Source organism: Ascaphus truei, chromosome 19 (genome assembly GCF_040206685.1).
Source record: "Ascaphus truei isolate aAscTru1 chromosome 19, aAscTru1.hap1, whole genome shotgun sequence".
Lineage (NCBI taxonomy): Eukaryota > Metazoa > Chordata > Amphibia > Anura > Ascaphidae > Ascaphus > Ascaphus truei.
The window spans coordinates 13,098,914-13,121,098 of record NC_134501.1 but is presented as its reverse complement, the minus strand read 5'-3'; the positions used below and the strand labels follow the sequence as shown (position 1 = coordinate 13,121,098).

The window sequence follows — 22,185 nt, the reverse complement described above, 5'->3', positions numbered from 1 at the left end:
TTTACATGCAGTGTGCAAATAATCATGCATCATGTGTTGTTGCATCTGTACGGCATATAGTCCCTATGCACAACTGCCTGCTTCTCTCTGCTGTGCCCAATACGCTCCCTGCCCGTGTAAGCAGAGGAGAGGCAGGCAAACAAATAAACTGCAATCCACATGCTCACATGTCAAGGCCGAAAATGTGGCTGGATGTAGTTACTGCTTTGTTTTTTGTTTTGGACCGCAATGCTTGATTTAACTTCTTAATCCAGGCCAAGAAATGTTGACTCCGTCTCAGTCTCCTCTGAATGGCTATGGAATAGGATCTGGCTGTGAGTAACAGGGTCACGCCATTTGTTGAACTGGTTGACCAGCTAATGCTGCTCCAGTACAGAAACATGAACAAAAATAAGATCCAGTTACGTAGTATAGTATTTATTTAATAGATTCAGGCTATTAAAAATACATTTCCATAAAAAAAATAAAATCAAACTTTTGAATAAAAGCTGTACAAAAATAGCTTTTCTTCACATCTCATTTTTCTGCTCAATGTATAAACCCGATTTACTGGAAACGCTTTATTCTAATCTTTCCATGCAACGGAAAATGGACAGTTAGCGAAACACGGGTTTTCCTATTGGTCCTGTCTCCCTCTCTTATCTAGAGATAAAACGGCACAGTTGTTTTGATTAGGAGCAGCTGGCACTTGTAAGTTCAGACAGAAAATAAATATGGCAAACAGGCTAAAAACAACATTCCATATTAACATTATACAAAACTCGTTCTATTCAATGGGACGTTTTCTTGTGAAGTTCTTCATGTTTTATTTACCATAACAAATTCATTGAACTGCGATAGTATGGATCGGAGCATTATTGGGTGGAAATGCCTATTGGATTGAATTCAATTGGTGTTTCCTAGTGATAATTCCCAGATTGCACTATCACAATTTAATAAATAACCCCCTTGAGAGTGACTTATGAATGAGACAGATCTTCATAACATTAGAATGGAGCGGATCTCTCCTCTAGGACTGGGAACCAGACTCACGGCATATTGAATAGGGGCGTTGGACGTATGGAAGCCATCAGATTTATTTGTTGTGGTGTGACCAGTTTCCAAAATGGCAAACTGTTATATTTCTTGTCAACTTTTAGTTTAGCTGCCAAGTGTGTAGATTGCTCCACTAAAGGAACGTTATAACAAATGTAAAATACACACTAAGGGTGTGTGTCTGTGTGTCTGTGTGTCTGTGTGTCTGTGTGTCTGTGTGTCTGTGTGTCTGTGTGTCTGTGTGTCTGTGTGTCTGTGTGTCTGTGTGTCTGTGTGTCTGTGTGTCTGTGTGTCTGTGTGTCTGTGTGTCTGTGTGTCTGTGTGTCTGTGTGTCTGTGTGTCTGTGTGTCTGTGTGTCTGTGTGTCTGTGTGTCTGTGTTACACCCACATCCAAAATTACATTTACACTAAAAAGAAAGATCAGTATTATCTTATTTGTGAGGTCATTGACACGGAAATTAAATTACTAACCGCTCTTGCAAGAGTCAGAACAATTACTAATACATCTCAGAGCATTTTAGCTTTCCTGGATCATCAATAACATCACAAATCTAATGGCCTCCTGCAGATTCCGGAAACCAAAATGATATCAATTTAATTGAAAAAAAAAAAATGTATAACAACTAGTGTAGTAGACATAAATGTAACATTTTAAAACCGTCTTAAATAAAGTGTTGTCTTTCCCTGTATAGAGAAACACAGGCCCCTCCTATTCAATGTGCTGTGAAGTTGGAGAAAATGTTAGCCCTATTAATTTGGTGCTGAATTCATGGAGAATCCTGCTTCACTGCATAGTATGTATGGAACAGAAAGTGCAATGTTTCTAGTGCACCCTATGTACCTACAGGATCTTTAATCCCTGAAGTGTTACCATTCCATTGAAAGGAATGCTGGTAAGGATGAGCTGCAGATGTGAGATTTACTGTCCTCAGTGCTGCGGACAAACAAGCAAAAGTCCGTGGTATCGGGCACAGTGTGCCGCAATGGAGCTGGGGGGGGGGGGGGGATCCATGCTTCTGAAAGAGACCTCCCGCAGTGTTAATCCTTCTGTGCTGCAACTAGTGCGGTCATGTGACCGCACATAGCAGTGGCACCAAAAACACTATCTAAATCTGTATAGCAGCAATCTCACGTGCTGTGAGTACAACTCGCACACTGGTTCTGCCTACTACTCAATAAGCACAGATAATCCCGATTTCTCAACTTCATATCCAGCATGGGGAATGTGCTACATGTTTAGGAGACTGGCGCTGATTTTCATTTAGGGCAGAGGTTCTCATCTCCAGCCCTTAACCTGACCCGTTGGGTGGGGCTTTTCGGGATATCCTTGCTTCAACACAGGTGGCTGTCTTTGACTGAGCCACCTGTGCTGAAGCAGGGATATTCTTAAAACCTGACCTGTTGGGAGGTCTTGAAGACTGGCGTTGAGAACCCCTAGGTTCTAAGGGGAAGCGGATTACCACTTAAAACTTTATTTTATTTTTTTTCAAACAATTTGTAGCATATATAACAGAACACTTGTGCATTTTATATATGAGGCGGGACGCCCGTTGAATAGAAGCAAATAATTTATACAACAAAGTATATAAAAATAGCACATTCACATCTCAGATTGGTCCTCAACCCTGTCTATCCCCATTGTTTGCCAAGCAATAATCTTTCCACTGCAGTGAGGGATTCTGGGTAATTATATGCAAATGAGCACACTGTGAGTAACGCTTTACTACTTATCCATTTTAACCTGGACCACTATAAGCTTATGCCTGCTGTATTACACAGCTTTTCAGCAAAGCCTGGGTTAAAGAAGTGCAGAGCCAGTAACCCTACTCACAGACGGCTTTTTCAACCTTGTGGGTCTCATCAGTGCGAGGACCGTTGCTGGCTGTGCAACATGTGGCTGGTACATGGGTACAAAAAGGTAAAAAATAAAAAACAATATACATCTATTTCTATAATTATTCAGTATTAAAATGCAGTGTACAGATCTGTGTATAAATATAAAAAAATTGTACAGAATGAAATGTTGAGCTTAAAAAAAAAAGTTGTTCGGGCCATTTGCAGCGTGTCCATGCAGAAATTTAACGCAGCGTGTCCTATGCAGACATTTAACGCAGCGTGTCCATGCAGACATTTAACGCAGCGTGTCCATGCAGACATTTAACGCAGCGTGTCCATGCAGACATTTAACGCAGCGTGTCCTATGCAGACATTTAACGCAGCGTGTCCATGCAGACATTTAACGCAGCGTGTCCATGCAGACATTTAACGCAGCGTGTCCTATGCAGATCGCCATTTTCTTTGCATTCATTTTTTTACTTGCTTTAAGAGAAGCCATTTTCAATGCAGTTATATATTTTAAATCTGAAGCTCCGTTCAGGAGATATAAAAGTGTTTGGAATATTAGTGTCCGGAAGGTTAAAATGAAGGGCGCAGTAGAGTCTAAAACGCTAGGGATTAAGAAAATTCTGATTTAAAAAAATAAAAAGTTTGTGTTAAAGAGCAGGACATGCTTGGAGGCGAGATACTAAACAATATAGGTGGGGTGGCCATACTCCGTCCCCAAGAACCACCAAGAGGCCAGGTTAAGGCTATCCCAGCTTCAGCACAGGTTGCTTAATCAGTGGCTCAGTCATTTTGACAACCAAATGTGCGGAAGCCGGAATTATCTTTGGAACCGGACCTGTTGGCGGTTCTTGAAGACCAAGTTTGACTACCCCTGTCATAGGGTTCTGGAGGGCATTGCTGCTTTAAATGTGTTATTTGGTCAATCATTTCCTATGACACACCCCCTCAGTTCAACAAGCTTACAATGCTCAGCACACATATTGAAGTTTAATGGATAAACCCTTTGGTCTCATAACACACTTGGCCAACCTGGAAACTGCTTCTATATAGAAGGAAACAAATGTATTATTTTGTTTAACTCAAGTGATGTATCCACTGAGCTGCTCTGCACACCCGGCAGCAGCTCAGGAATTTAATGACCGGGCTATGGCTTTTGCATCTACACCATATGCAATTTAAACAGATAAAGAAATGAATAAGCACGTTCTTTATTCACAATGGGCATGTGCTCAGCCTCTCTGGATTTCTGTACTGACCAGAGCTGTAAGCAGATGAGAGAGAGGAGGTTTCGCTGGGTTCAGAGTAAAAGTATTTCTCCATTGTGTTCCTCTTTTCGGTTGGAGCAGGAGGTGCTTTGGTGATGTGGGACGGGGAGACTGTATTGAGCTGCTGCAGAAGATATTCATTAGTGCACACTAATGACCTGCGTGACATAGAAAATAAAACGCAAAGTCACGTTGTGTAGGAATGTTCCAGGCAAAAGCATATTGTGCCATATTTACTAAACAGTCTTCTGCCATAAGAATCATTCTGTCACAGAAAGCGGATTAGTAAATATGGCCCATAATGTGTCTTCACTGAACAATACATATCTTAGTCAGTAAAATACCAGTCTAAAACCAGTTAACTGAATAACTATTAATAGAACTTTACTTTTCTAAAATTCCCCTTTATATTATACCATCTTACGGTCACACTGTGTTTTACCATTATGCTTATGGACACAGCAGACATGTTTAATTCTGATAAATTAACCTCTCCACCGACATGCCCTCAACGCGTAAATATAGCAAAACTGAATAAAATAAAGTTGTGTGCTTAAAAGATTATTTTTAAATACACTTTTGATACAGTAGTGTATGAACTGGTTTTTTTTCACAGACTGCTGCCTCTGTTACAAGATATAAACGGAATAAAAGTCACAAAACAAATGGGGTCTAAAGTTTTTTTTTTTCCACGGAAGTGTCAGGAAAAAAAATCTCTGGCGTTGGGTCCAAATAGTCCTTTTTTGCCATAAATGTATATGTTGGTATTTCTTTGCCTGAAATACTTAATGCCACCCGTAGTGGCCCGTGGAAAAGGACCACACATTCTAAGATGTTCAATAGCAGAACCTTCCAAAACACACTGATTTCACCAACATTGAAGAGTGAATGGTGGTCTCAATACAACCAAACTCAAGTACCATGATCCGTAAAGCCTAGGGACGTTACGCCACTCATCATTAATAGTGCACTTACCTTTGACTATCGTGTAGGGTGTCCTGCAGCTTGTGGGACTGCTTTAGCTGCTGCTCTAGTGATTCTACCTGAAGGCTTAGCTTCTGATACTTCTGCCACAGTTCATCTGAACGAGAAGGATATGAGGGAATGCATGGGGTGTTTCCCACTGCTGTGTTCATACCAAACCTTTTTCCACTTGCTTAAAAATCCAACTTTAGTCATGATTTATAACTTCTATGCGGTCAGAGATCTGCAGTACATGGCATGGCCATAAAACTGTCAAAAACATGTTAATTCATTCTTTAGGTCACAATGCAATCCATTCATTTTTGTTACTAAAATCAAAAGTCTCCTGTACATTGCTTAAAAGAGAATGTTATACTTCTTAATTTGGTAGAAGATCACAAATAGCTTCCTACAGTGCAATAAAGCAATTCTCATGCTTTGTTCCGGTTGCTCTTATGATGATGCTTACTGTCCCTGGGAACAATGTGAATCACCACTTAAGGGAAATGGGCAAACTAGGTGACCAAGTGGTCCGTATCTGCCTTCTAATTAGGTGAAATCTGATTGCATTGGTTCAGATATTTTAAACAATGGAAAAAGGGCAATTTTTCATTTTGTTAAAAAAAAAAAAAAAAAAAAAAAAAAAAAAGTCCAGTTTCAAATCTGTTGCTGCTGCTAAAAGGTATTTTCCTGTGATGACAAAATCCATCAATCATCCAATTAAACTGATTTAGTTTGATGGGGTTTTTAAAACTTCCAACGTGGACAATTGAATCCCTTCATCTCTGGAGTGATACGTACCTTGAGATGAAGGCCAACTTTCTACTGCTTCTTTACACTTTGTATTATCTTCTATGTTATGGATTCTGGACTGTAGCAAACTGTTTTCCTCCAGTACCTTAAATAATTTTAGCTTCAGGGCTTCCTAAAAAGTAAATGAGACTCCATGAAGAGACTGGCACGACAAGAGGAGGAGGAAAGTGAAGCTCAGAAACGTAAAAATGCTGCCATCACTTTTCCTAAAATATCTATACAGGGTAAAATGAAATCATGAAACGCCACAGAGGGAAAACAATTGTCGTCATTTGAAAGTTTCAATCACCCTTCGTGAAAATTTTACTTATTGTTATTGGAATAATGACATTACCCTGCCCCCCCGATTCTCTGCAATTCATGCTTACCACATGTATTGATCTTTCCTATATCTGTTTGGCAACGTAATTACTTTACAAATGAATACCAATAGAGGAATACTTTTGATTGACAAGTAGATTGGAACGTTTCTACAATGTTTACCTAAAGTATTTTACCTACCATGGAAAGACCGTTTAAAAGTAAAATATTTACAATACATGTGCTTTAAAATACCCATATCAACAAACTCTGCCTAATAACACATCTTTAGGAAAAAGCATTTGTGGTGGAAACAAAATCATTGTAAAAGCTTAAAACAAATGCCATTGTGCATTCAGTCTGAATGGGTAAATACTGAGGAATATTTGTTCTCTCGCTCGGATGAATGTGCATCATTGTATAACATAATCAAACCCTATTTAGATGAGCTGCTTGGGTGGACGAATCTCCATGTTATCTAACTTCCCCTAACCTTAATGGGAATCAGCTGTGTAGCTGGACCTTACTGAGGTATACTGCACCCTCATTACAATCTGTATCTGTTTGTGCATGTCTGTCCTTTTTATTTGGTATGCAACACTCATTTCCATTTATTTGTACCCCATAGTACCGCACTGTACAAATAAACAATAATCATTAAACTCAATGAACTCTAGTCCACTCTTCCATCAACAAATCGATTTCCCCCTCCTCCTGATGTCTAATAATGTAAAACAAGTAGTTGGTCACTAGAAAATTTTGCTAACTATAGGCCATCACTTCACAACTTGTAATAGTTATGCAATGCTAGTTTTATTTATGTGCTGGTTGTTTGAGCTCTCCATGTGAAGAATAACATTGTGGAATAAAAGACATACCATATTGTTAGATTCCTCTGAATGTCCATGGGCGGTTTTGGATTCTGCCGACTTGTTCCTGTTACTTAATAGAAGACTATTCTCCACTTGTGATGTCTGAAGCACTGAGTGGTGGTTTGCAGTCATAAGCCTGGAGAGTAATTCTTGTGCTGGCACTAACAGCAACATGAAATGGGCACAACATGCTTTAATTACGTCTCGACGTCCATAACAGGAATTCCAGTAAGGTAATTAACACATAAATTGGGCAATGTTGCCGGTGTATTACCAATAGTTTTATTTTGGAAATGTAGAAGAGTAGTCTATTATAATTATTCAATAAAATATCTTTATTTTCTTGGGTACAGGAATTAAAACATGGCAGTGGATAGCACTGGCAATGGTTTAGCTAATAAAATTTAAAAAAAGTAACTTACATAGGAATCTCTGGTTAAGAAGCAGGGACCCTGAGCCATTCCAGTAACGATCTACCAGGTCCATCAGCTGCTGCAGGACATTTGTAATGGAAACCACATCTGAACTTACGTGGCTCTCATGTTCCTTTAATCCATTACCACTCAGCAAATCGCCAGTCTGTGGAGGTACAAAATAAGAAGAGACTAATGAGCGCGAGTTATATTTTTATACACCATTTGGATACCACTAGAGACCTGATAATTTGACCTTAACCAAATTGCTGCAGTACCTTGTTGCCATGCGAGATCTATACATGACAAGCTTACACATACATATCTCTAAGGATGTCTGCACATCCCTCTGTGATGGGATGGAATAAGAAAGGGAGGATGGGTTCAAAAGATGTGTTGCTATAGTTTTCTGCTGGTTTTGCACATAGAATCCTGCAAAATTTGCAACAACGGAAACTATGAAGTTTAAAATGGCCATGTACTGTATATTGAAGTAAGCTTACCGAACTTTAGATAGGCTTTATTTGAGCAACATGAAGAGTCATCTTAAATATTGCAGCACACGAACTGTCCATACTATTTCTAGCAGGTGTTAATTTTCTAGAGATCTAAAAGAAACTACTTTACACCTGCACCAAGCTCTCAGGTTATAGCATTTTACTTACATTTTTATCTTTGTGCACGTAAACTGGTTTAGAAGACAGCAAAGAATTCAGACTGCTGGGTCTTTTCATTCCACTTTTCGACGTGGACATGGTTTCTAAGGTTAAACTGAAGCCTTTATCAGGACTCCAGGCTGTCTTGTAGTCTCTGGGGAATTCGGGGGTGTCCCCCATTTTTGTTGGGGATAGCGGCGACTTCGGTCCCAAGGGCTTAGATGGAAGGACGTAGGACTTTGAGACATCGCTAAATCCTTTTCTCAAAGCAGCCAGAGAATGTGAAGACGAGGGGGGGTCATTATTGAGATGAGTGGTGATGTACAGATCTGGAGAGACAAACACATCCACAGTAAGAAGTGCTAAACAAATATGGTATTTTTACATACTGGCTGACCTGTCACTTTCCACTACCATACAAAAACAAACGTATGGGACCATTGAAGTAGCTCTATAAATCAGAATTTGTAGCGTCACAAAGAAAGTCATGTACCTGAACTGAGTTTTAATAATCTCTCATTGCTAGACTTATCTTCCTCGGTGTAAAATGGCTTTAGTTGGTCCTTTACATCTTCTGATCGCTGCCCAATTTCATCTCGTACGCTGAACGCATCCGTTTTGCTCTCGCCACTCCCGCCCCTTTCCTTTTTTAGAGGAGTCGATGTGAGGTAGGAATTTGTGAAGCTGTACGCACTGCTGTCTTTAGGTCCCTGCAGAAACAGTGCTCCGTGTTTATCTGGGTTGTCGTAGAACAGCTTCCTGGCGGAGAAGACTCTGTCGTTGCTCTCGGAGACAGTGGGCTTAGCAAAACTGTCCTTTGGAGAGAACTCGGGAGGGCTGCTGTCTGCGAAGGTGACACGGAAACCTTCTTTAGAGCGTACAGTGGGACTTTTCCCTGGAGAACGGAGGGATGAACGCGCTGGTGATGGTAACGGCCGATACTCTGCAGAAACAGTTATACCAAGAGGACCCAGAAAGAAATGGTCAGAAGAAAATTTAGCTCTAAGTACTCAGGACATTTATCTAAAAACTATTGCTGGCCCATGCAAAATAGGTTAATATGTTCTGTGTTTATAGCACTGTGCAAAACAAAGATGTTACTTTAATTTTAAAAAATTGCTTTAGGGAATCTTTAAACAAACTAAAAGTATCAGAAGTACAAGGATTTAAAAGAGAAAGGAGAAAGATGGATACAAAACACTTCAAAAATGAATTAATTTGATAACATTGGATTATGTTCCAATTTCCTTTCAGTGCCTGAGAGAACAGTAATGCCTTACAGCCCTCTCTGGCATAGAAAATTTAACTAAAAATCGGAATATCCCCCTCTAACTTCTGCACACTTCCAATCACATTCTCCTTTCCAATTCTTCTGTGTTAGCGTCTCTCACACTTTGATCTCTTCCCGCTGCAAACAAACAGGAAAAGAAGCAGAATGGGATATGGTCTATTTTGTCCGTTCTTTTCCTGGAAATAGCTACATGGTTACAACTACATGTACATTTACAATAACATATAAAGTATAATTATACCATCTTCAAAGTCGCTCTGGCCCTGTGGCTGGGTCTCTTGGGACTGCAAAACAAAATAGAAAAACATCCATCAGACAAATCTTTTAAATAAACTCCTAGATATTTCCTTCAGAGTTTTGTATATCATGGAGATTGAGAAACTGGTTTCAGGTTTAGGATCCTCCTCTGAAAATAAACATGCAGCAGTAGTGAATACTGCTATCCAACCATTTTACTTGGGAATAATAACCCCACCCTACAAAAAAAAAATGGTGCTGTTGACACCCCCCCCATACCCCAATCCCATTGTCATTTGTCCTCCTCTACCTCAAACCCCAACATAGACAACCTTGAACTAATAAGAGCAGCTTCCCAGTAATCTTGGGTTCTGCTTAGTTCTATCATTCAATATTTACTGAAGGTCAGAGGACCTGTGCAGGATTTATATAACCTCCCAACATGGTGTAACCCAGAGATTTTTAGTAGAGTGTTTTTTTTTTTTTATAACTGCAGCATATGAAACAGAAAACGAGGATACAGAGAAAAATGGGGGGTTGGGGCAAGAGAACGGCAGGTAGAATTTCCATTGTTATATTTTATTATTTTATAATTATAGGTTATAGTCAAATGGCACGATAAGAGAAAATACACTGTGCATATATCACTTCTGCTGTGTAAATAACGGATCATATCAGGTTTCCTTTGAGCAGTATGGTTCAGTACTTCATTTAGAGATGTAATGGTATATATTTAGTGTGCACTGACCATAGTTTTAGAAGCAGAGGAAGAGCTCTTCAAATAATCCCCGAGTTCAAAGTTCAGCTCGGTCTTACTGCCCAATTCTGTAAACAAATTATAAAGGCACATCAATATCCTAGGTTTAGAAATATCAAATAAAGACGAGATAATCCCCTGCAATTCTGCCTTTTATCAAATGGTGGAGTTTAATCAATTCTTACAGAACCGATAATTCATTGTTGACCCTCCGGTAAAATTAAAACCTTGGGCTAAAATAACATTGCTGTAATGGATTACAATGTAAAAGGTTTCAAAACCATTTAATGATTTTTTAGGATTAGAAACATATTTTGTTTAAGTGTTCCTGGCCCCTCTAAACTGTGAAGGTGTCTATTCTGCACTTCATCACCCTCCCCCCCAAACCATCTTACCTGTTGTACTACTTATACAAAGGTCCAAATGAGATTTAGCTGATGTCCTTTCGTCAAATGAATCACCTTTTGTTAGGTTGTCTCTAGAAGAAAGAAAAAAAGTATAATTTAGAAAGGCATGAATCTTTGCTGGTCTGAACATCCAATTAGTGCTAATCGTATCGGACCTGAAAATGTAGGACGAGTCTAACCACATACAATTTGTCTTTTTATGTTGTGAAATGAAAACCGATAAAAATTGGTAATCAACAAGCACACATTCTGTCTTTTACAGTCCTTGCTCACGTATGTGATAACATTTTTCACAATTGCAGCTTTGGATATCTTTTACTCATACAAGGGTTTGTATTCACAGTTCTAAATTCACCAGTTTTATGAGGAAGGCTTTGACCCAGCAATATGTTACCGGTTGCTTCTTTCACGGCTGCCATTACAGGGCTCTTTGATTTGGCAAGGAAAATGGAGGACACGTATAACCTTTATGTTTTAGGTTGGCACTGGGAATACGTAAAAACTGTTTATCACGAGAACTCTAGAGCGGTTTGGGCCATTGATATCAGAATTTAAATCATTTACATGTCAATGTAGCTAAAAGTGCTGAGTAAGATGTGATACGCATTTAAAAACGTGATGCCACTTCAGAAATCTGTTCCGGCCTGGATACAAATCACCATATTAAAATCCAGTTCCCAAAGACGTCAGGCTTCAATATACAGATACTGTATTATGAAGTGTATTTTACATTCAAAAAGCCCAAGCCTGAAACTAAAAGGCAGATTGATTTCTGGGCTGAAAAAATAACAGTGCATCTGCATTTCTAATGATGAAAGACTGGGCAACTTCATTGTATTTTATTTTTATTCCTAGAGCACGGACCATTTTTGTAAGAATAACATACAAGACATAATACAAATAAGTTATAAAATTACAAAAGAAAACATGTGGGGATATACATCCGTGCCCTCACTATCTGAATTATTCAATGTATTATAAGTAGCACTACATCTTTAAAGATGGCGAAATAAAAACCTTATGTTCTAAATAAAGTTAGGTGCCCAGAGGCGACAGCAATGTGTTTTCCCAGGTTTAAAAGCTCTCCCTCTGAAAATAAAATCTTTTTATCTAGTTTTTTATTGTCCATCGCAAGTCTTATCACAATGATAGGAAACTCATCTTTTCCACCAAGATTTAGAGTTAATAAAAAAATAAATAAAAATGAGCCACAAATAAAAAAAATCCCCACAAAGTAAGAGGGGAAAAAAAGTCTAATATTACATAAAATAACAGTGACAAATGTATTTGCTTCATACCAGTTACTACTTTTATGCAAATTTGACTTGTATTTTTTTTGTTAGCAACTAAAATGCATCTTTATATCAGAAGAGCATCGCAACACAAATATAGGATGGAATAATAATTCCATCCTTCAAGATAATCAGACATTTATCAAATGCACACCAATAAAAAGGTGAAGATATCTATTTTCTACATTTTCAGCAAATCCTTAAAATATTCCTGTAACATATTCAATATCATCAGTAACATCAATGCATGAGTTACAAAAGAAACCTCCATTGGTCATTTCTTACCTTTTGCCTTCTCTTTCACGCTGCTGTTGATCGTCGTAGTCTTTCAAGCTGAAATGAAGCTTTGCTGCGTTCCTCTCACTTTCCCTCACTGTTCGGTCGTCTACAAACATTGAAAGAGTGGTTGACATATTTGGAGTGCAAAGTTTTATGATTATATTTATAAAAAGAAATACAGTAAATAAAAGTTTTTCCCAAATTCAACTCAGCAGATCGTGCATTGCTGGAATCCTGGGCCCAGCTGACAGTTGGCTAAAGTCAAAGCCTATGCCAAACAGACTCTTAGAGGTATCATGGCAACAGCTTTTTGCACCAACACAAAAGAAACCTGGGCAGGGAACGGCCAAGATCCTCTCACGCCTACTCATTAGGATTGATGTTAATCAATAGTATCAACTTCACTGCTGCAATGCCAAACAATGCATCTGCAAAGTGCTTCTCAAAGTGCTTCTTATGGTAGAGGGTCTTTGTCACCATAACTCATCACACCGTTGTTTCAGTGTAGTTGCAAATACATTCAGAGCTGCAGAGAATTCTCTGGCATGGAAGAGTATACACTAGCAGTCCTACTTAACACAGAATGTATAAGATGTATTAAAGTCATAGCTCTTACCCATCAGAATTGCTGCAAACATAGTTAGGAAAGTAAACTTAATTATGCCTCTTTATAAAGCATTAGTAAGACCACACCTTGAATATGGAGTACAATTCTGGGTACCACTCCATAGAAAAGACATTATGGAACTAGAGAGAGTGCAGAGAAGAGTCACCAAATTAATAAAGGGGGTGGATAATCTGATTTATGAGGAGAGGCTAGCTAAATTAGATTTCTTTACATTAGAAAAGAGGTGTCTAAGAGGGGATATGATAACTATACACATATATTCGGGGACAGTACAAGGAGCTTTCAAAATAACGTTTCATCCCCACAGCAGTAAAAACAACATGGGGTCATCCCTTAGGGTTGGAGGAAAGAAGATTTCACCAGCAACAAAGGAAAGGGTTCTTTACAGTAAGGGCAGTTAAAATGTGGAATTAATTACCCATGGAGACTGGGATGGCAGATACAATAGATATCTTCAAAAAAGTTGGACATCCTTTTAGAAAGGAAAGGTATACAGGGATATACCAAGTAAGTAAACATGGGAAGGATGTTGATCCAGGGAGTAATCGGATTGCCAATATTTGTTGTCAGGAAGGAATTTATTTTCCCCTTATGAGATATCATTGGATGATATGTCCCTTGGGTTTTTTGTTTGCCGTCCTTTGGATCAATATACTGTAAGTACAGATATAGGATAAAGTATCTGTCGTCTAAAAGTAGCATAGGTTGAACTTGATGGACGTATGTCTTTTTCAACCTCATCTACTATGTAACTACGTAACATGCAAACAGTTTTTCATTTACATGGGAGACTTATCCAAAAACAATTGTAATTACACCTCGTGAAGTGGTTGGGCGCACATATTAGATTGTAAGCTCTTTGGGGCAAGGTCTCCCTTTCCCTTATGTTGTCATTAACCTGTTGCATTTCCATTGTTTGTAATTTAGTTACCGTGTATTGTAATTTTGTAAAGCGCTGTGTACATTGTTGGCATTATATATTAATACCATTATACATAGGGCAAGCTCCCCAAAACACAGAGCAGTGGGAACAAATCACATGTCTTGTAGCCAACAAAGATAGGACTCACCAAGTGTTTCTAATATTTCCAAGGTGTGAATGACAAAGAGACGGTAATCCGCCTCCTTTCTGGTCAAGGGATTCAGGCGTAAATCGAGGCCTTTAAGTTGCGGAAGATGGCACAGATGTTTAATCTCCTCTAAAGATGCAATGTTATTGTAATAGAGGTTCAGGAACTGAAGTGCATGCAAATACTCAATGCCCTGTTTAAGCAAATACAAAAATAAATATAATTATCTTGTAGCAAAAAGGCAAAAGCAGTATTGTATGTTTAACCTGTTGCTGCCAGGGGGGCCTGCAACGCATAACTCTATGAGTTTCTAGCTGCATTGCCACTTACTTACCAATTTGACTCAAGCTGTCAAGTATTTTTTCCTTTTGCACAATGGAAATTGCTATATCCCATATCTGCTACTTACTGGGTTTCTTGGAAACAGATTACTAAATGTGCAAATCTATCTGAATAAAATCTGATATGACCTCAGCCTGACTTCCTATAGGAGGCTTCCTAAATTCTGCCCATAGGTTGCCAAGCAGAAAAGTGTTATTTGTTTTTATTACTATGAATGCAATTCTTTTGAACTATAAGTTGCAGCCATTGAAATATGAGATACATTTTATGGTACTCCCTGAGTTGAGACTTACCTCTAAACTAATTATTAAATTTCTAGACAGATCTAATGATCGCAGGCTTTTAAAATTTTTAAAGGCATCTCCCAAGGTAAGGATTTTCTCGCTATATGTTCCTTGCAATGTAAGTGCCTCGACAGTATCTAAAAAAAAACAAAAACAAAGGAAAAAAGAACGTTATCTTCTGCAATAGCCTGCAGGTCCTTCTGTACTTTATAATAACAATAAATATTGTGACAAAATTCTAAGGTTAAGTACCATGTAACTATGCCTGTACTTTAATAATGACATTTTCCAAGTAAATATACAACTCTGGTATGTTATTTACCGAATATGTTTTGCATTCTGGTATCAAATATTGTAAATAATAACTTTCAACACAGCAATGTTTTGTTACTGGAGAGGTCTCAATCTTTTCAGTTTTGGTACAAACCACAGAACAGCAATGCATTATCTGGCTGTAGACACTTCCTTCTTTTAATATTTGATTATGGAACACTTCAGAAAAGAATGAGTAGAATTTATTTAAAGGCTTTGATCTTCCCCATCACTTGATATTTTTTTCTTTTTACATTTTTTAGGTATTATTAAACAAATAAAATACTCATTTTATTTTACTCTTTGAATGGATTTTATATTTTAGAATATGTATTGTACTATGTAAAGTCACAGCAGCTGATGTTATTCGGTTAATGCACATCCATTTAACAAAACTCTAAATTGCAAAACACAAAATATATATCAATGACATTACAATACTGACAGCGTGAATATAGAACCTGCAAAACCGAATAATACAGACATGCCAAAGTCTTGAGCAACTGAATAGCAGTAAACATATGGTGAAATTATAAACCACAATTTAAAAATCGCAGTGCAAAGAAGCTCTGGATTGTATAATGAAGCCGAAAATGCACTATAATTACAGAAACACAGAAGGTAAGAAATAGTAAGCGATGAGAACTCAACTACTTTGTTGCTTCATATTATTTAAAGATATTAACTACTACAATTCAAAATATTTACCTATGGTAAACCAACTACTTTAGTAAGGGATTGAGGGCTGATGACCGGTCCTAAATCCTTTGTATATCACATTACTAAAAGGTGGAAGTATGGTAACGTCATAACATTGGTGTGTGATATGGTACCCTGACTCTTTGGTACACTGATGAGGAACGGATGGAGGATGATAACTCCTCTTCCGTTTCGTCCTCGGTGACGGGGTGATCACGTGATCGAAGGGGGGGTGGGGGTGTCACTTGATTGCAAGTGCCGGAGGGGCTCACTCTGATAAGGGGGGGGGTCACTTGATTGCGAGTGCCGGAGTGGCTCACTCTGATCCCACAGACCCTTTCAAAGGGTTAACTTGTGTGTCATCCTCCACTATGTTGCCGGCGACCAGTCAGTCAAACAGTTTTGTTAGCAAAAGTCTGATGAGTAGGCAATAAGATTTATTAATTAGGGGTTTGCAGAACTAATATTTTCTAGCAGGGGGCGCGCGGTGTGAGAGCGGTCGCTGGCACTCAAGCGCCGTGACGTCAGGCGCTGGGCGTTTCATGGCCAGCCAGTTGCGCGGTCGAGGTGGCGTGTCACAGGGGGGGGGGGGCACGGCTTTCACATCACGGAGCTGGTTCGCCCTCATTGTTCGAGCCACTCACGTGATGCATCAGGGAGCAGCAAAATCACATTCGGTTGTCTCGCCAAGCAGGTAAGCGCTGCGCTCGACACACATTGCAGCAATGTGTTTCATCGCGGCCAGCGCGAGCGCACCCGCCCCGCGTCACCCTGGCCAAGGCCTAACAAAGGTTGGGAACCGCAGTATTAGAGGGTGATATTTAGGGAGAGGGGAACCCAAATAATGTAGGATGCTGCCATTTGCTTATGGGACTTTATGCAAGTCCCATGATCGTAACCCCCCTGCCCTACGTGATCTTATACTCATGTAGGCTGATAATATCTCATGGTAGGCCAACTCCGTGGTGCTTTCTCGGCCTGTCCCCCCCCCCCCCCCCCGGTTACCTTCGCTGCCCGGCGGTACCCCGGCTCTCCCGCACACCCAGAGCTCATCCAAGTGCAGCTGCCTGAGCGCCATTCCCATTCAAACAGCTGCGCGCCGAGTGCGGCGAGGTAAACAGTCCCCCGGCAACGCGGGGAAACAAAGGCATCGGGAACACTGGTTCCGGGGTGAGTGCAGGGGGGTGATGGCGGAGGGGGGGGATTACGGACAGGGAAAGAGAGTGAACAAGGGGGTGACAGGAGGGTGGGTGGAGCCAGTGGATTATGGGGCGGAGTCCTCTTGAAATGGGGGCGGGGCCAACGGACTTGTTTAGCTAAAAGGAGGGGACGAGGGGTATGTGCGCGCGCTCTCCAACGGCTCCTCGTTCTACAAGCGCGAGAGAAGGCGGGCAAAATGGGGGGGGGAGGATAGGCGGGTGCGACAAAGGGGGCCGGAACAGGACTGAGTGCGCGAGACCTGGGGCGAATGAGATAACCATCGTGATAATAGTAATGGCTGAGGCAAGGTAGCGCCGGCCGTCCCTTAATAATGACCAGGTTGGAGTGGGGAAGGGTGAGAACGGAAACTGGCTTTGGACACGAGCCTGGCTGTTGGGGGTAGTATGTGTGGCGGGGCACGAGACGGGGGGAGGCGGGGCACGAGACGGGGGGAGGCGGGGCACGAGACGGGGGGAGGCGGGGCACGAGACGGGGGGAGGCGGGGCACGAGACGGGGGGAGGCGGGGCACGAGACGGGGGGAGGCGGGGCACGAGACGGGGGGAGGCGGGGGGAGGCGGGGCACGAGACGGGGGGAGGCGGGGCACGTAACCGTCACTAGCAGGTGTAACGGACACAGTCATCCAGCAGGGGGAGTACAGGAGAGGGAGCGACGCGAGCACCCCCCAGCACAGCGCCTGCAGCCCTTAATATGGTGTGAGACTGTTAAATTCCCAATAGAGAGCTCAGTATGGTGTGAGACTGTGTGGCAAATGAGACTTCTCCCCACCTCAGTATGGTGTGAGACTGCTTAGGCTGCGGCCACACTAGCGCTGAGCGTGCGGCGGTTGCCGAGTTTAGTTTCGGCAATTTAAATTGTCCCATCCCTGCGGTGCGCGCACGGATACGCACGCTCTCCCAAGCTTGGGGAGACAAAAAAAGTGCGTTTGAAGCGCGCTTAACATGCCACCAATGCCCCCCTGCGCGTGCTTGCAAAATAGCCAGGAAACCCGGCACTTGTGCTTGGAGAGCTGGTGACGTCACCGCTCTCAAGCATAAGCACGCTCCGCGCTAGTGTGGCCGCAGCCTTAATTCATAGCAAAGAGACACCACCCCACTATGGTGTGAGACTGCTTGCTTCCTAGCAAAGAGACACCACCCCACTATGGTGTGAGACTGCTTGCTTCCTAGCAAAGAGACACCACCCCACTATGGTGTGAGACTGCTTAATTCAGTGGTTTTCAACCAGGGTTCCTAGGAACCCATGGTTTCCCTGGGTGTCCCTAAAGGGTTCCATGCAATTTTCAGGTAATTTGAAAATTTTACTAAATACAGAAGAATTTACAATGCATCAGATCTCAGACGTACTATTAGAGAGGGTCGGGGTTCCTTACAATGCATCAGATCTCAGACTTGCTATTAGAGAGTTGGGGTTCCTTACAATGCGTCTGATCTCAGACGCACTATTAGAGAGGGTTGGGGGTTCCTTATTAGAATTTCACAAACCAAAAAAAGGTTGGAAACCACTGGCTTAATTCTGTGAAAAGAGACACCACCCAATTGTGATGCGAGACTGCTTAATTCCTCGCAAAGAGACATCACCCAACTATGGTATGAGACTGCTTTATACATGGCAGAGACATCACCCGACTATGTTTAGACACTAATAGTATTTGAGGGTTCGGGATTCAACAGTTGCATTTGATTAAAAAGTACTTCTATGAGGCTGCTTTGAAGTCTGACAGCTGATGCCAAAAATCAAGTTGTTTGCCTACAAATCATTGAGTTCAGACTGTTTTGTGTGAGGGTTTAAACTCCCACAACAGTCTGAACTCTCAATGATTTGTAGGCAAACAACTTGATTTTTGGCATTAACCGTCAGACTTCAATGCAGTGTTTTTCAGAAAAGGGCATCCCTAAAGGGTTCCCTGCAATGTTCCGGTAATTTGCAAAATTGTACCAAATATAGAATAATTTACAATGCATCTGATCTCACAAGTTCTCTTAGAGAGGGCTGGGGTTCCTTTCAATGCATCTGATCTCAGGCACGCTATTAGAGGATTGGGGTTGCTAAGAATTTAACAATAAGATGAAAGGGTTCCTAAATAAAAAGAACACTTGATTTAGTCCCTAGCAGGGGAACACCCCCTGGGTGGTGTGAATTGTTTAATCCCTTGGAGAGAAACATACCCAAATGGCGGTAAAAACATCGATACATAGATGTAGGTTTTATGCTATAATTTATTGGATAATTTATTGGAGTTTCTCAGCTGATTGCTTTGATCCATTTTGGAAAAAAATAGAAGGGTCTGCAGTTATTTACACTGCGCCAAATAAGAGAAGTAGTGTACGATAGTCTCCTGGTTGGAAAATAAATGCACAAGATTTATCAAAGAAAAATGTCCCATGGGATATTTTTTGCTTTGATTTTACAGTTGCAAAAGATGGTAAATGTGCAAAACTGCAATAACTTAAAGGGTGCTCTAAAAATGTGATTTGTGAACACTTTTATTCATTTGTATTTAGATTGTAAGCTATTTGGGGCTGGGACTCCTTCCTAATGTCTACATTTATGTATAAAGTGCTTATTCCTATTGTCATGTTTATTACTGCTGTAAAGGTCAATTTACATGGATGGCGCTGTATAAATAAAGGTATACATACAAGTAAACATAGTTTGTAGGATTTCATCAAGCTTGTCAAGCTGTCTACAGCTAGTCATGACCTACTTATATTTTTCTGCCTTCCGAGAGAATTTATTTATAAACTATTTTAGAGGAAGAAAATACACTGTACTATGTACTAGGCTCAAATTTCTCCAGCAGCATAAAAAATTATTTTTTAAAATTTTGTTTGATGCAAAGAAATGGATGTACTAGGTGTGTAGATATAAATAGTATGTACTCAAAATTAAATTTTCTGTGTGCCACAAAACATAGCAAAAGTGCATCAGTCTTCTGCTAAATTCAACTTGGCATAAACCCTAAAAAGACCCTTGATAGTGTTGGTGCAGAATTAAGTTGCTATGTATCAACCAAAAAATGTATTTGACGCAGCACAGATCTTTCATTATATAGGGTAACAATATGTATTATTTTCACAGTATGGCTATTATGAATAGAAAGTATAGGATATAGGCAGCACTCTAAAAAAAAAAAGAATAAATCTATATAAAAGAGCAACGGTGGTGCAGTGAAAATAAAAATAAATAATAAAATAAAACCCTCAAAAGTATCCACACTAAAATCCAACTTAGTTCCCAGCACTCAAAGGTAAATGATAAGTGTCAGATGGATATACCAAAGAATTCTTTACTTAACTGCAAAATCATAATAAAAAAACATTAATGAATAGTGTAGGCACAGTATATGTTTACAAAAATACGCAGATAGAGATAAAACAGCAGTTTGTGTGAACACAATTATGAACATGAATCAGTCCAAAACAGAGCAGTGTGCAAATGGAGAATACTACACCAAAGAACAAATGACCAAAGGGGGAAGTTGAGGGGGAAGAAGAAAAAACAATGGAAATCAAGGGGGCAAAGTTTTGGGGGCTTAGCCCCTTCTGGCCTGCTCTCACAGACCAGGGGGGCCTGTGGTACTTCCCTTAAGACCCTCAAGTTAGGACCACCCTTGTTAGCAAAGAACACAGATATAAAGTGAGTGTAGTCCCAAAGATGGGAAACCAAATTGCACAATGCCTTGCCTATGTAATAGCCCAAGAGTCAGGTATGCACTCGAGCAAAAAAGTGTTCCACAAGGCTCAAAAGCTGGTGCACAAAAGGGCTGACAAAGTACAAACAAATGGTCAAAAAAAGCTGGAGGTATAAAGGGTAAGTGTGGTGGTAGGGGTAGCTGGCATCACAAAACTAGGATGAAGCCCAACTAGCTACCCCTAAATCCATGCAACTTGGCCACCTATGTAAGGTTTATTTTGGCCAAATGTACTTTAATATCTGGGGGAGAACAGGGAATGTATAATGCACAATGCATGTTAGCCCATGCACTTTATTCCCTGTAAATGCAATCCCCCAGTTTAGTGAATCAACATTTGATGTGATTTGGGTGTCAGCCCTGTAAAGTGTAAATTGGATTCTCATTTCTAAGATAGCAGACTTGTAATGTGATTTGCATGTGAGCATTTCTATGGAGGGGACTCAGTGATTTAATCAGCTGAGGTTCCTGCAGAGAAATGTGTATTCAGAACAAAGTTAGGGCACTAGTTAATAAAATCAATTACCAGGTCTGAGCCCCAGGCACTGTTTCTCTTAGCTGGCTACCCATGCTCAATGTTAAAGGATAGCCACCAAGGGGTATATAAGAAACACTGCTGGTCAGATCAGCAAGCTTAGAGAGGGAGAGACACTCTGAAAACGAGTGTGGAGATTCCCTCAGAGAGACTATCTTGGAAGGAGTTTGGATCTTTGCCGTGACCAGCTGGAGATACATGTCAGAGGCTCTGCTGTGTGATCAGCACTCTGATATCCTGAAAGAGACGCAGACATGGCAAGCCTTCTTGAAGCAGGCCCCTGCACCTAGCGAGGCTTGAGTCTACTCCCCGGGCCCCCAGTTGGTATTGTATCTTGTTCTGTACATCTTTGTTTTGTCTGCTGGTGTGCCAGAATAAACCTCATTTTATTCAACAACCTAGTTACCTGACATGCATCATAATGCAATGTATGAATTTATACATTCCTTGACGTTTTCCATAAAGAAGCTTCCCTGTGCGCTAAAACAGTGTTGTACATACACTAGAAGTGACAGGTGCGAATGTGGCCCTTTGTGCATTACTGTGTGCATGAATTACACGGAGCACTAACATAGGATCGCGCTGTTTTTATACAGGAAGACGCAGATTATGCAGTTGAATTTATAGATGCGGACCTGTTCCATTTCAACGTGGGTGGGTGGCTCTTCTCCGTTCCCAAAGTGAAGCTCGCTCAATTCCAGGAATCATTATTGTGGCAAGAGGCATCTGCCTTACCCGAGTCTGATAACGCAAAGCTATTCTTTGACAGGGATGGATTCATCTTCAGACACGTCCATTATTTCCTGCACACATCCAAGTTATCCTTCTCTAGTTGGTCAGATCTTGAACTCTTGTATGAGCAGGCACTAGGTTTACAGCTGAAACCATTAATACAGGTAATTGTATAGACTAGTGCAGAAGACAACAAGCGCAAAAAGAGGTAGACCTAAAATCAAAGGTCATACAGTGATTTTTA

General features: G+C 40.6%; 2 protein-coding genes across 12 annotated transcripts in view; one reads left to right on the top strand and one right to left on the bottom strand.

Annotated features, from left to right (window-relative positions):
* Window positions 1-401: 401 nt before the first annotated feature.
* Window positions 402-17,380, bottom strand: LRRC36 (leucine rich repeat containing 36). 4 transcript variants are annotated; one of them, XM_075576661.1, is made up of 15 exons: window positions 16,766-17,379; window positions 14,759-14,886; window positions 14,124-14,316; window positions 12,432-12,531; window positions 10,843-10,925; window positions 10,439-10,515; window positions 9,695-9,737; window positions 8,656-9,105; window positions 8,172-8,491; window positions 7,516-7,672; window positions 7,100-7,254; window positions 5,910-6,033; window positions 5,121-5,226; window positions 4,137-4,303; window positions 402-642 (listed from the first exon to the last, which is right to left on the bottom strand). In XM_075576661.1, exons 1-15 carry the CDS (start codon window positions 16,842-16,844, stop codon window positions 617-619), a joined length of 2,208 nt encoding a protein of 735 aa, XP_075432776.1. In that variant the 5' UTR covers window positions 16,845-17,379; the 3' UTR covers window positions 402-616. The 4 variants fall into 4 exon arrangements, with proteins under 4 accessions (XP_075432776.1, XP_075432777.1, XP_075432775.1 ...); XM_075576662.1 differs by having other exon boundaries at window positions 402-4,303; window positions 8,656-9,006; window positions 16,766-17,380; XM_075576660.1 differs by having other exon boundaries at window positions 402-4,303.
* The window catches only part of KCTD19 (potassium channel tetramerization domain containing 19), a 21,173-nt gene continuing 16,161 nt past the window's right edge, over window positions 17,174-22,185 (top strand). The window contains exons 1-2 of one of the 8 annotated variants that reach the window (XM_075576650.1): window positions 17,174-17,263; window positions 21,806-22,105. In XM_075576650.1, coding sequence (XP_075432765.1) covers window positions 17,255-17,263; window positions 21,806-22,105 — 309 coding nt within the window. In that variant the 5' untranslated portion in view covers window positions 17,174-17,254. Of the gene's footprint in view, window positions 17,316-17,549; window positions 17,674-17,707; window positions 18,570-21,805; window positions 22,106-22,185 lie in introns of those variants that run through there. The other 7 variants (XM_075576649.1, XM_075576651.1, XM_075576652.1 and 4 more) reach the window with 7 other exon arrangements.